Source organism: Egretta garzetta, unplaced genomic scaffold (genome assembly GCF_000687185.1).
Source record: "Egretta garzetta isolate BGI_Z169 unplaced genomic scaffold, ASM68718v1 scaffold1010, whole genome shotgun sequence".
NCBI classification, from domain to species: domain Eukaryota; kingdom Metazoa; phylum Chordata; class Aves; order Pelecaniformes; family Ardeidae; genus Egretta; species Egretta garzetta.
In genome coordinates this window covers 2,509-16,824 of record NW_009258401.1, presented here as the reverse complement: position 1 = coordinate 16,824, position 14,316 = coordinate 2,509, and the positions used below count along the sequence as shown (strand labels likewise).

Here is a 14,316-nt window from a genome sequence, read left to right as displayed (position 1 = left end):
CTGAGTGTGCTGTGCAGAGCAGTGGCCTCCACCCATGGGCTCCTTAAGGGTCAGCCCTGCTTTACAGCACTGACATGTGGAGGCAGCAACAGCCCTGAGTGTTTGGAGGGGGGGTTCCTGGGGAGGAGTTCCCTGTGCTGCACAGTAGCGCAGGGTAAAAAGTTCAGAACTACGGTTTCTTCCAAAGAAGGAGGTGGGAGATGAGGTGCAGCAAATATGTCTCATCTCATCTCACTTGAGAAACGGTCATGGAAAATGCAGATTTCCCCCTTGACCCTTTGCTCTAAGTGCAAACCTGCATCAGCGTTCACGTGCAGGAGGGCTGCTCTGCCCATCAGCCTGGTGCCCAGATGCTCTGTGCTTGCAACGTTCTCAGCTGCAGGAGGACCTCACCCAGAGGCGACTCTGCAAAAAGGACTGGACTGGGCTGGGAGCAGAGGGGTCCTGTTGAAGGTGCAGATTTAAAAGCAGCTCTCCTTTGCAGCACCACTGTGCAGAGCAATGATGATGAGGACAGGATCAGGATGGTGATTCTCATGGGCAGATCAAGTGCTCTCAGCCACCACAAAGGTCCTGGAGGAGAGCTCTGCCCTTCTGGAGTGATGCTCACAGCCCTGCAGGACTCCCTGTCCAGCAGAACCAGGTCTCTTAAGGTGATGGCTGCTGAGGGAAGCAGCGTCTCCTTGCCTAAGCACTGCCTGCAGTCTCAAGCTGGGAAACTGAAGAGAGGGCGCCATGATGGTGAGAAGAGAAATCTCTGCTACAACCACAAAGGTAAAGAGTAATACCTGTGCAGCACATCCTGCATAAGAAATGGCCCTGTTATCCCACAGAGAACTGGCCATGGATTTGGGAACAGTGGTGGAGATGGAGGCCAGGTCAAAGAGGGAGAGGTTGAGGAGGAAGAAGTACATGGGGGTGTGGTGGCGGTGGTTGCAGGCTACAGCAGTGATGATGAGGCCGTTGCCCAGGAGGGCAGCCAGGTAGATGCCCAGGAAGAGACAGAAGTGCTCCTTCCCATGGGCCCCCTTTAAGCACTGAACGGCTGCAATCAGCTCTGCCTGCAGCCTTCTCTTCTCCAGGCTGAACAACCCCAACTCTCCCAGCCTGTCCTCATAGGAGAGGTGCTCCAGCCCTCAGATGAGGATGAGCTTGAGGATGAACAGAAAATGTAATGCCATAACATCTGGAGAGAACAGACAGAGATTTTCATACTGCTGCTGGCTTAGCTATTACCACATGTTAGGTTCACTTTGCTACTCAGTGAGTACAAGTGACCTTTTTTTATTACTAAAACAAAGCAGCAACACTCATGATTAATACCCAAGTGAGAAACTCCAGGCTGCATTGAATTCCAGTGATGACCATAATGGCACCAGTTTGCCCAAGCCTTCGCTATGCTCACAGCTGTTGCTTTTTTAAGGTTCATCTCCTGTTTCATCATATTAAATTCACTTTTCTGATCACTGTGTTTCCTCATTAATTCAAGCACACACCAGCTAGCTTTTAGTCCTCCGTCCCTTTCAGAAGGCGATGTTTTGTGTTCTCACTGCTGATACACAGACTGACTGTCACTCCCAGCACAGCATCACCTAGGAATAACTATCACTGCCACTCCGGCCTGTGCAGAAGGGCTGCTTTATTCTGAAAGGGGCTTTACTTGGCAAGCTGTTTGCAGTGGGTGAGAACTCTGCTGCAGATCCATCTAGTTTTACCACTATGTCATCTGCCTCTACTCCAAGCTTTAAGCCTTTACAAATTCCTCCTAGTACTTATTTTAAGTGCAGTAAAATTTTTCAGCTACCCTGTTTTTAATCATAGCCTAGAGAAAGGATATAGTAAAGAATGCCATTAGAAAACACCAAAACCCTGCAATGGTGCCATTGCAACCAAGCACAAGAGAAGAGCTCAAGTGTGGCTACACAAGGAGCTGAGGGTGACCCTAGCACTTAAGCGACACAGTCCCATGGTACCTGAGCAGAGCAGGCAGAGCTGGGGGTGGCAGCAGAGTCCATCCAGGAGCAGCAGAAGGCTGGAAACACAGCTACAAGGTAGAGGCACTTCCAGGAGGAAAGGCTGAAGACAGGCCTGAAGACCAGTTTGCTTGTGCCTTAGCCCTGAGCTTAAATGGAGTCCTGGACCAAGGAGCAGAGGAGTGTGGTTGACCCGGACTGACCAAAGGGCTATTCCATACCATATGACATCATGCTCAGCACATACAGCTGGGGGAAGAAGAAGGAAGGGGGGAACGTACAGAGTGATGGCATTTGTCTGCCCAAGTCACCGTTACACGTGATGGAACCCTGCTTTCCTGGGGATGGCTGAGCACCTGCCTGCCGATGGGAAGTGGTGAATGAATTCCTTGCTTTGCTTTGCTTGCGTGCACAGCTTTTGCTTTCCCTATTAAACTGTCTTTATCTCAGCCCATGAGTTTTCTCACTTTTACTCTTCCAATTCTCTCCCCTGTCCCATTCTGGGGGGAGTGAGCGAGTAGCTGTGTGGTGCTGAGTTGCCAGCTGGGTTAAACCATGACACCAACATCTTGCTGGTCTCAATTAGAAAATGGCAGATGGTTGCAGGTGACCATTTCTCTCTACTCAGCACTGCTGAGGTCCTGTCAAAGTGCTGTGTCCAATGCTGGTCTCCCCAGTGCAAGAAAGCTGTTGACCTGCTGAAGCAATTCCAGAACAAGGGCCACAAAGCTGGTTTAAGGGACTGGAGCATCTTTCATAGGAGGAAAGGCTGAGAGACATGGGACTGTTCAATCTGGAGAAAAGATTTGGGGGGGGGGTGTTATTACTGTATATAAAAGTCCATCTGATCTGAAGAAAATACTTTTTGACCATGAAGGTGGTTAATCATTGGAAGAGGTGCACCTTATAAAGCTGACCCTGCCTCAGCTGGAGGGGTTGAACTAGATGATCTCCAGATGTCCCTCCCAATCTCGACATTTCCATGATTCTGTGAGTATAAAGGAGAATTACTTTGTCTCTGCCAGTGCCAGTAATCGGTAAGTGATCTCCCTGTCTTTATTTTGACCCAGGAGCTTTTCTGATTTATTTTCTCCCTTTCTCCTGCTGAGTAAGGATAGTGAGTGAGCAGCTGAGTGGCTGTCTGGCTGCTGGCCAAGGTTAACCCACCACAGGACCACATCAGGACTGCTGCATCCAGTATGGGCATCCCAGCAGAAGAAAGAGCCTGAGAGACTGGAGTGAGGCCTGCAGAGGCCATAAGGATTTTGTGGGCCTGGAGCGCATTATGGACAAGGAGAGTCTGAGAGAGCTGGGCTTTTGATAAATTCCTCAGATCCAAACACTGCAGCAAGGACCCAAGCCAGCTGGTGGGATTTCAATCAATGCATTCTTTCAATATTTGTCAAGACAAGGCCATGAGCACTTGATCAAGATGGAGCTGTCTGAGAATGGGCTTGGCTGAGAGACCAACTGTGGCAAGAGCTATGGGCTTTGGTGTGTAATGGCTGTCAGTAGGAAACTGTTTCCCTTTTTATTAATGATGGCAGTGGTGTTGGGTGTCAGTGAGCCCCAGAGGAGGACACGGGTAACCGTGCAGCAAAGGTCCCTCCTCAGGGCTGGAGTGTCTGGCCCGAGATGGAAATGGTCCCTCCTCAGGGCTGGAGTGTCTGGCCAGAGCTGGAAATGGCTGGAGTGTGGGACTCATCTGGGACAATTTTCCTGGCGCAGCTTCCCCAGGGTGTCCAGGGAACATGGCACAGACCAGGACCCTCTCTTCTGCACCTATGTGATCTTAACTTCCTTCACCATGTCACTTGGCTCTGCACCATGAGTGCTGGCTGCCCCTACCCTACACACTCACACAGCTCAGCTCTACACTGGCGTTTTTCTCTCCTGAGCTCATCCTCTCCTCACCCCTCCAAAATCATTGACCAAGAGTCCAGCATATGCCATCAGACCTGTCATATATCAGTTAACCTGAGGAACTAATTTGGAGCACTTGGACCATCTCCCCTCCCATTGGATACCAACAAAAGACCTTTAAAACCAGAACTTTTGTGCCAATGGAAACCAACTTTGCCATGAGCTTAACACACAAAAATACTAAGAACTCAATGAGAACAGATTCATAAATGGACCAATTCCTTGGACATTATCTTGGAAGCAACTTTGGAGGAAGAGCCCAGCCTTCAGGTACTGCACCTGGGAGATACTCATTTAGTGAAGAGCTGCAATTTGAAGGGCACATGTGACAGTGTTATGCAAGGGTCTGACACAACAGGATCAAACCTCAACACAAGGAGTATAAACCCAGAAAATTATATATAAGGAGTATTATCACAAGAGAAAACATCAGACTTGTGGCCTAAGGTAAACTCTGGGAAATGTGCAGAGAATGGGTGGAAGACCATTGTCTGTGAAACAGCATCCATTGTGACAGTCTCCATAGGGCCTCTTTGATCTCCTGGTTCCTCATGCTGTAGATGAGGGGGTTAACTGCTGGAGGCAACACTGAGTACAGAACAGCCACCAGAAAATCTATAGATGGGGAGGAGATGGAGGGGGGCTTCAGGTAGGCAAACATGCCAGTGCTGACATACAGGGAGACCACGGCCAGGTGAGGGAGGCACGTGGAAAAGGCTTTGTGCTGTCCCTGCTGAGAGGGGATCCTCAGCACAGCCCTGAAGATCTGCACATAGGACAGCACAATGAAAATAAAACATCCAAATGCAATACAGACACCAAACACAAGAAGCCAAACCTCCCTGAGAGAAGCATCTGAGCAGGAGAGCTTGAGGATCTGGGGCACTTCACAGAAGAACTGCTCCACAGCTTTGCCCTTGCAGAGTGGGAGTGAAAATGTATTGGCCGTGTGCAGCACAGCATTGAGAAAGCCACTGCCCCAGGCAGCTGCTGCCATGTGGACACAAGCTCTGCTGCCCAGGAGAGTCCCGTAGTGCAGGGGTTTGCAGATGGCAATGTAGCGGTCATAGGCCATGATGGTGAGAAGATACAATTCTGCTGACAACAAAAAGAAAAACAGAAAGACTTGGGCAGCACATCCAGAGTAGGAGATGGCCCTGGTGTTCCATAGGGAATTGGTCACAGATTTGGGGACCGTGTTGGAGATGGATCCCATGTCGAGGAGGGAGAGGTTGAGCAGGAAGAAGTACATGGGGGTGTGGAGGCGGGGGTCGCACGCAATGGTGGTGATGATGAGGCCGTTGCCCAGGAGGGCAGCCAGGTAGATGCCCAGGAAGAGCCAGAAGTGCAAGAGCTGCAGCTCCCGTGTGTCTGAGAATGCGAGGAGGAGGAACTGGGTGATGGAGCTGCTGTTGGACATTTTGTTCCTCTGGCTGTGAGGATCTGTGCAATAAGGTAGAAGATGTGAGAAATTAGGAAATACTTCCTTGAGAAATATCTATTCAATTTCTTAGAGAACTCCCCCAACCAACATTCCCTTTCAGGAAGGCCTTCGGTGAGCTCTGGTTGGTGCTGGCTGAGGGGGTCCCATGGAGCAGGAGGCTCTGCTGTGGGCTCTGCAGGATTCAGTCCTGCCCTGCAGCAATAGGTAAAGAGGGACACGGGATGATCTAGGTCAAATCCCCACCTGATATCAAAGAGCTTTTCAGCACTGTCGCTCACAACTCACCTGACTGCCGAGCAGTCATGTGGAGATTTTGTTTTGTGTCTTCTCTTCTAGTTGCCCCACCACAGCTCAGGATGGGGTTTCATGCAGAAATCCCTGGCATTTCTGATGCATTCCCAGGGAAATCTTGTGGGTCCTGAGAGGCAAAGAGATTGTCCCTGACTGCAGAGGGAGGACAGACACTTTGACCATCAGCCCTGCTCTCAGCTGCCCTGTGCTGGCAGCTCTTTCAGCTCCAGGACCATCGCACTCAGCGGTTCCCCCCAAAAGAAACAGGGCACTGCTGGGAGCAGAGGAATCCAGCTTCCAAGTGCAGATCTCCAAAGCCTTCAGCCCATCGTGCCTGAGGAGGATCTCAGCTCTGCCCTCCCAACCAGGGACACCAAGGGCTCATGGTCACTGCCCACCTACAGCCACCCAGCAGTATTTCAGTGACCTCAGAACACTGGGGTCTTCTCCAGGAGGCTCCTGCATAACATAGAGATTTTATGGGAGAGTTTTGCCCGGGTGAGTGGAATGCTTTTACTCCATGGACAGGCGTGCATGGCAGTGCACACAGCGTTGGTGTCTGAGCTGCACTTGAATCCTCACCCCCCAAACACCCCTGGGAGTGTAACAGTACGAAAGGGTGTGGCAGGGAGAAGAGGAGAAGATGCCCAAGGACCCCTTTGCAAGGGAGGCAGGAGAGGGAGACCCAGTCAGACACAGGGATTTGTCTCCTCTTTGGTGGTCGGGCTGCTGGGAAGGCAACTCATGGCCAAGTCTCCATAACAGTGAGGGCAGAGGCTCTGCTGCGTGAGTGAGGAGACCAGGGGGTGGCTCCAGGGAAAGCATCTGCACTGCAGGGGATGGCAGGGAGATGCCTGAATCCCTCCTCCCACGGCATTTCTGGCAGCAGTTCTCTCTTCCTTCCTGACCATGGCTCTGCTGCCTGGAGCTTCTCTGGGCCAGGACCTGTTTCTTCCTTCTTCAAGCTCACAGTTCCCATCCCACCCGCTGTGTGCTCAGCTCTGCCCTGGCAGCAGGGCATTGCCCAGGGACATCTCTGTGTCTGCAGGGGGTTAGGAGCAGCTCAGAGAAGTCCTGATGAGAACTGGGCTCTCTGTGCCTTCTCCAGATCAGAGAAATAAATTCCCATCTCTCACTGCCCACCCAGCCAACCAAGAGGAGAAAACTGAATGTATAGAATTGTACCTTTTCAGGGAACTCCCTACCTTGATAATCCATCTTTAAAATGACCAATCTGCAAATGTCATCCAGGTGATGTAGAACTCCAAGCAGCCTTGACCATTGCTGCACCCTCTGGATAGCAGGAGGATCCTGCCCTGCCACCCACAGCTTTTGCCCACAGCGTTGTGTTGAGCTCCCTGGGCAGCCTGAGTGCTGACCCTGGAAGGTGGAAGAATCACTGCTCTGGATTGCAGCCACTTAGGGTTCAGGGATGCTGTTCTAAAGCACAGCCCTGTGCAATCACAGAATCATTTATGTTGGAAAAGATCTCTGAGACCATCAAGTCCAACTGTTAACTTAACACTGCTAAGTCCAGCAGTAAACCATGTCCCTAAGCAACTCAATACTGGATATACACCCAGCTTCAAAACCTTGGAGCAATATCCAGAAGACAGCAGCCATTATGTCCTGTTCTTCTGATGATGCAGCAGAGAAGCCCTGCTCTGCAACATGCCCTGCCTTTCTACACTAGTGAAATTGTGACAGTCCTCCTAAAATATCATATCTGCTATGGGATGTACCAGCTTTTGGATATCCCTCCAGGAACACCAGCTTCATTGTCCTGCACCCAGAGTTTGTTCATGTAGAGGGCCGTGAAGGTCTCTCCCCCAATGAGATCCCAGATTCCTCTAAAACCACACAGCCTGTAACCTCTCTCCTACTTCTATCGTCTCCCCTGAGTGCTCTCAAGCAGAGCCTCTGCCCTGCTGCGCTTTGCAGAGGAGCTGATCCTGGGCAGAGCTGTCTTTCTGCAGTGCTGCCCACTTGCCATGAGTTCCCTCCATCCCAGGAGCCCAGCCCAGCTCAGCAGCAGAGGACCAGCCCAAGGCAGCACTTGCTTTGGCCCCTTGGGGCTCCCTCTGGGTGTCCCTGGGTCTCCAGGGGAACCTGCTGTGAAACAGGCTGAAGTCATCCGTGATGTTCCCTCTCTCTGCTGAGGAGGGACAATTCTTTCCTGGCATGGCATTGCTCTTCTTAGAAAAATAGTAGCCCATGAAGATCACTTTTTTCCTCCCATCGATAGACAAGATTGAAGGAAGGTGACAAGGCAAGATCTAAGGTCTCCAAGCTCGGAGTATGTGTTCTGTTCAGTGAATGTAGGCATTTCATTTTGGGTCTTTAGACCCGGGGCTAAAAAGGCATGGAGCTCTCTTTTAGCCACCGATCAGAACACTCTGAGCTGTGCCATTCAGCCTGTTACCAATCCACACCACTGTCTATTCATTCAACCCTCACTTTCTGAGCTCCCCCAGCCTTTCCTCTTAGAAGAGATCATAGAATCATAGAATCATAGAATGTTTTGGGTTGGAAGGAACCTTTAGAGGTCATCTAGTCCACACACACACACACACACACCCCCCGCAGTGAGCAGGGACACCGCTAATTAGATCAGGTTGTTCAGAGCCCCATCCAACCTGGCCTTGAATGTTTCCAGGGATGGGGCCTCCACCACCTCTCTGGGCAACCCATTCCAGTGTTTCACCACCCTCATTGTAAACAATTTCTTCCTTATATCTAGTCTAAACCTACACTGGGCCCTCCTCTGGACCCGCTCCAACACTTCCATGTCCTTCTTGTGCTGAGGGCTCCAGGGCTGGATGCAGGGCTCCAGCTGAGGTCTCCCCAGGGCAGAGTAGAGGGGCAGAATCACCTCCCTCACCCTGCTGGCCACACTTCTCTTGATGCAGCCCAGGGTACAGTTGGGCCTTCTGGGCTGCCAGAGCACATTGCTGGCTCATGTCCAGCTTTTCATCCATCAGTACTGCCAAGTCCCTCTCAGCAGGGCTGCTCTCGATCCCTTCTTCCCCCAGCCTGTACTGATTGCACTTGGCCTTGTGGAACCTCATGAGCTTCACATAGGCCCAGCTCTGCAGCCTGTCCAGGTCTCTCTGGATGACATCCCGTCCTTCTGGTGTGTCAACTGCACCACTCAGCTTGGTGTCATCCGCAAACTTGCTGAGGGTGCACTCGATCTCGCTGTCTAAGTCATTGATGAAAACGTTAAACAGCACTGGTCCCAGTACAGACCCCTGTCTCCATCCGGACATCGAGCCATTGACCACTCCCCTCTGGATGCAACCATCCAACCAATTCCTTATGCACCGAACAGTCCACCCATCAAATCCATAGCTCTCCAAATTAGAGAGAAGGATGGTGTGGGGGACCATGTCAAATGCTTTGAAGAAATCCAGATATGTGACGTCCGTTGGTTTTCCCTTGTCGACAGTTGTTGTCACACCAACTGCTATGTTAGCATTTACTGTCATCTAGGTGCCCAGAAATGTCACCCAACAGGTATCTAATGGATGGCACATGCCTCACCACAGTGAGCTTGTACAGCCTGGGATTTCCAGGGCTGCACTTTTGGCCTTCTTCATAGATAGGTTTCAACATTGGCTTGTTCTCTCTCACAAGAGCCCTCTGCCAGTCCCATGACCTTTCACAAGGGATATTCCAAAGAAATACCCATCTGCCCCTCTAAACTCATCACCATCTGCTTCTAGTAGAGTGCCCTGAGCCTCCACTTCACCAAGCTAAAGAAGCCCAGGACCCTCAGCCTCTCCATGGGGGCCCCAAGCCCCATCCTGGCAGATTTCCTCTGGAACCTCTCACGTGCCTCCCCATTCCTTCAGACTGGGGAGCCCCACATTCAGACACACAAGTCCAGAGGTGGCCACAGCAGAGCTGATATATGGGGGATGAGAACTCCCTTCTCTGGTGGCTTTGCTCCAAGTAACGCAGCCCTCTATGCAGCTGGCTTTATTCATGGTGAATAGGGACCACTGGCTTCTATGGCATACCTCTTCATGCCCAGGCCCCTCTCCTCAGGAACACTCCTGAGATGGTCACGTCCCAGCCTGCCCTCATGTCCAGGGTTATGCTTGGACATATTATAATAATAGGGAAGTGGTAGTGCCCCTGTACTTGGTGCTGGTGAGGCCACACCTTGAATACAGTGTTCAGTTTTCGGTGCCTCACTGCAAGAAAGACGTTGCATTGCTGGAACATGTCCAGAGGAGAGCCACAAAACTGAGGGGCGGCTGAGGGAACTGGGGCTGTTTAGTCTGGAGAAGAGGAGGCTGAGGGGAGACCTTATTGCCCTCTACAACTGCCTGACAGGAGGCTGTAGTGAGGCGGGGGTCGGTCTCTTCTTCCTGGTAACAGATGATAGGACGAGGGGGAATGGTTTGAAGCTGCGCCAGGGCAGGCTTAGGCTAGACATTAAGAAAAATTTCTTCACTGAAAGGGTTGTCAAGCTCTGGAATGGGCTTCCCAGGGAGGTGGTCGAGTCCCCATCCCTGGAGGTATTTAAAAGAAGGATAGATGAGGTGCTTAGGGACATGCTTTAGTGGTGGGATGGCAGGGTTAGGTTAAAGGCTGGACTTGATGAACTTAAAGGTTTTTTCCAACCAAAGTGATTCTATGATTCTATGAGGTTTTTGTTGCCAAATCCCAGAGTTTCTCAAGGTCCCTCTGGAGTGAAGTTCTGTGTGGGCAGCTGTTCATGTGTGCGTACAGGTGGCCCACCAGATCCCTGGTGCCTCTGACAAGAGAAGAGCATGAGGAATTGCAGGGCACTATAGATAACAGCAGGAGGTAGCGGTTTAATGGAATTTCTGACCAAGGTAGGAATTGCCCTGGTGACAAGCTCAGAAACACCAAAGGAGGCTACGAAGGAAGCCAAACTAGGGCCAGGAAGGAAAAGGTGAAGAGAGATGGGCTGTTTGCATGGGAGGGTACCAGGATGGTCCAGGGGAAGAAATTGTGAGGGAGAGAACAGGGAAAAGGAAAGAAAAGGTGACGCAAAGGAAATAATCAGGGTCTTTGGTCTTTCACCAAACAGCCCCGCACATGCAAGTTCTCCTTGAAAAACTTCCTGGGTATTTTTCCTGGTTTTGGCAGGGGTAGATTTAATTTTCTTCCCAGGAGCTGGCAAAGTGCTGCAGTTTGGGTTTAGTATGAGAGGAATGTTGAGAACACACTGATGTTTTAGTGGTTTTCTGGTGGTGCTTACACTAGACTTGGGCTTTTCAGCTTCCCATGCTCTGTCACATGCACAAGAAGCTGGGCAGGAGCTCAGCCAGCACAGCTGAGCTGAACTGTCCAAAGGGGTTTTCCATACCATATGATGTCATGCTCAGCATAGAAACTGCTGGGAGTTGGTCTATGGGGCAGTGATTGCTGGGCATCTGTCTGTGGGTGGTGAGCAGTTTCGCTCCAGATCTCCTGCCTGTCACTGCCTGCATGCCCTGCCTGACAACGGGACAGGAATGGGGGTTTCCAGAAGGGAACATTGACACCTCCTGCAGAGCAATTCCCACGGCAGGAATCAGTCTGCCCAGTGATTAGAGAGGGACAGTCAGTGATGACTTCAGTCTGCTTCAGATTGTGTTCCCCAGGAGACACCCTGCTGCCTTTCAGGAGCTGTCAGTCCTGGAGGCCCAGGGACATCCCCAGGGAGGGGAAGGGGGGGCGGGGTAGAGCAAGTGGTGCCTTGGGCTGGTCCTCTGCTGCTGAGCTGGGCTGGGCTCCTGGGATGGAGGGAGCTGATGGCAAGTGGGCAGCGCTGCAGAGAGACAGCTCTGCCCAGGAGCAGCTCCTCTGCAAAGTGCAGCACGGCTGAGAGCACTGTCTGCAGGCACCAAGCAGAGATGAGACAGAGAGAGGTTAGAGACAGCCAGGAGTGGGAAAATGCATAGAGCTCACTGGAGGAGAAATCTTCACGGCCCTGAACACAGTAAGTCTTTGGCTGCAGGACACATCCTGGAGGGATCTCCTAGAACTGGCACATCCCATGGCTGGCATGGAGGAGAAGGACGTGCTGCAGATCAGGGCTTGCCTGCTGCCCCATCAGAGGGACAGGGCATGAAGGCTGCCTTCTCCCAGGGAGGGCTGCAGGCTGTGAAGGTGGGTGTGCAGGCAGGGGTGCCCAGGGCTGTCCTTCCCAGCAGGGTCCCTGCACCCCAGGGGGCTGTGTGCTGGGGCAGGGACTCTGCCACCTGCCAGGGTCAGCACTCAGCCTGCCCAGGGAACTCCCCATTGCACGGCAGGGAGAGGCTGTGGGATGAAGCATCCATTGACAAGGCAGGTCAAGATCTTCCTGCTGTTGAGAGGGCCATGTTTGGATCAGGTTTGTTCACAGCTCCAGATAATCCCCAGGGAATTTGCAGATGGTCCTTTTCAAAAAAGAAAAAAAAACCAAAACAAAACAAAAAACATTGAGGCAACATTTACCTGAAATGGAAGGAGTCTGTGCTTTGAGTTTTCTCTTCATGGTTGACTGGGTGGGCAGTGGGAGATGGGAATTTCTTTCTCCCTTGTGGAAAAGACACAGAGACCCCAGTTCTCATTAGCACGTGTCTGAACTTCTCCTTAGCTGCTGCAGACACAGAGATGCCCCTGGGCAGTGCCCTGCTGCCAGGAGGGGTCTGGAGGCCAGAGCTGAGCACACAGGGGCGGGGATGAGCACACGTTGGGTGGGATGGGGTCTGTCAACAACTACGTGAAATAGATGTGGGTAGAGAGAAACAGCTCCCGGCAGGGACAGCTCCCAGCAGCAGAGACGGACACTTGGGCAGGGAGTGAGCTTGAGCTGCTACTAAAATTGCGATGGCAGGGGGGGTGGGGGGTTTTGGGCACCTCCCTGCCATCCCCTGTAGTGCAGACAACTTCTCTGGAGCGAACATCCCATGTCTTCTCCCACCCAGGAAAGCCTATTCCCCAAAAGGCCATGGGATGCAGGGCATGAGACATCCTTGGCAGCTGCACCTCCAGTCTAGGAGAAGTGCCTGTGTCCTACAATTAACAATTAAACAATTAACCCTAACAGAATTGCTCTCTTGTTTGAGGCACTGTGCAACAAACCTGAAATGCTGACATGTTGGAGTTTCAGTCTAGAGGGACATTGACAAACTTGTGGGTTTGATCAACGGAGACCTCTTGAAGTTTTACAAGCCAAAGGGGGCAAGGTCTGGGGGCAGAATAACCATGTGCATCAGGACAGGCTGGGAACTGACTGGCTGAGGAATGTCCTGGGGAGAAGGGCATGGGAGTTATGATGGCTGCCATGTGAGCCAGTGGGTTTCCCATTTTGAAGGGAGGATGGAGAAACTGTAGAAGGTCTAGAGGAAGTCTGTCATGGTGGGCTTCGGGGGATAAAACACGTGTACGGCTGCTGCAGTTCCAGAGAAAGTCTGAGGAAGGATCTTGGGCAAACAAGTCAGTGGAGTGTACTCTATTTTATTGAAATGCAGAGAGATTGTGGCTTCTGAAAGTCTCTGGGTCACACAAGACTGATAGACACTGATGTACAAATGGTATGAGCAATGAAATTCCTTTGTGGAAAATATGATCATAGGTAGGGAAAAAATAGTCAAAACAAACAAAAGGACACCCCTTCCTCTGTCATTGGTGCAGCCTTGCTAGCACAGATGTTGGTAGAAGACTCAAGGACCGGGGAAGCCTGGGGTCAGATCTTACCTGCTCCTCTGGAGCAGACCTGACACCTAGCAGTGCGTCACCTCAGAACCAGACCTGGGAGTTCACCTTGGAGGTGGTTCCCCTGGAAAGAAGAGCCCACAAGGGAGCTAACAGCCAGACTGTGGGGGTGCTGATCAGGTGCCTGGAGGACAAGACAATGAAGGAACCACGTGATTTGAAAGTGTGGAGGAGTGCAAAGACACCCAAAGAGCAGTTGTCTAAAATAAGGGGAGACAAATCCCAGGTGGAGAGCCCATGGGAGATGGGAATGCACCAGAAGGAGAAACTCCTTGCTCTCCACTAACACTGAGACCATCTTTCACAGGCACAGGTGGCATTCAGCTTCCCTGCTGCCAGAAACCTATCAATAGGATCCTAGGATGATATGGTTATTGAGGTTCAGAGTAGACCTTGGGAGGTCTGTAGAAAACAGCAGGGTCAGGCCTGGTTTCTCAGGGCTTGGTCCATCTGGGTCTTGAAAACCTGTGAGGGCAAAGGAATTCACAATCTTTGAGGGTGATCAATGCTTGTTCCAATGCTTGGCTGGCCTCAGGGTGAAAAAGGTGAGCCCCTCCTCCTTGCTGTGAGGTGTCCTTCAGCCACTTCTGCTCCAGGCTGAATAAGCACGGCTTCATCAGCCTTTCCTCACAGAGAAAGTGATGCAGCCCCCTGACCATCTTCAGGACCGTTCATTAAATCTGCTCCAGCTTGCTGGCACATTTGCAGTACTGGGGTTGCCAAAACTGGATGCAGTGTTCTGGATGTGGTCTAACAAGTTCCATGTAGAGTCTCATCACACAATGTCCTGACTGTGCTACTGGTCGTCCAGCCCAGGGCCCTGCTGGCCTCCCTTGCTGCCAGGGCACACAGCTGCCTCCTGTCCAGCTCCCTGCCCACCAAGAGCTTCCCCACAGAGCTACTCCCAGCCAGGCAGTTCCCAGCCTGTGCCATTGCCAGGGTGAGTCCCCAGCAGGGGCAGCCACC

General features: G+C 51.7%; 1 protein-coding gene across 1 annotated transcript; it reads right to left on the bottom strand.

The window, feature by feature from the left end:
* Window positions 1–4,338: 4,338 nt before the first annotated feature.
* LOC104129746 (olfactory receptor 14A16) lies at window positions 4,339–11,098 on the bottom strand. Its single transcript, XM_009642712.2, has 2 exons — window positions 11,088–11,098; window positions 4,339–5,338 (listed from the first exon to the last, which is right to left on the bottom strand). The coding sequence occupies exon 2, from the start codon at window positions 5,314–5,316 to the stop codon at window positions 4,339–4,341; it is 978 nt and encodes a 325-aa protein (XP_009641007.1). The 5' UTR covers window positions 5,317–5,338; window positions 11,088–11,098.
* Between the last annotated feature and the right edge of the window lie 3,218 nt (window positions 11,099–14,316).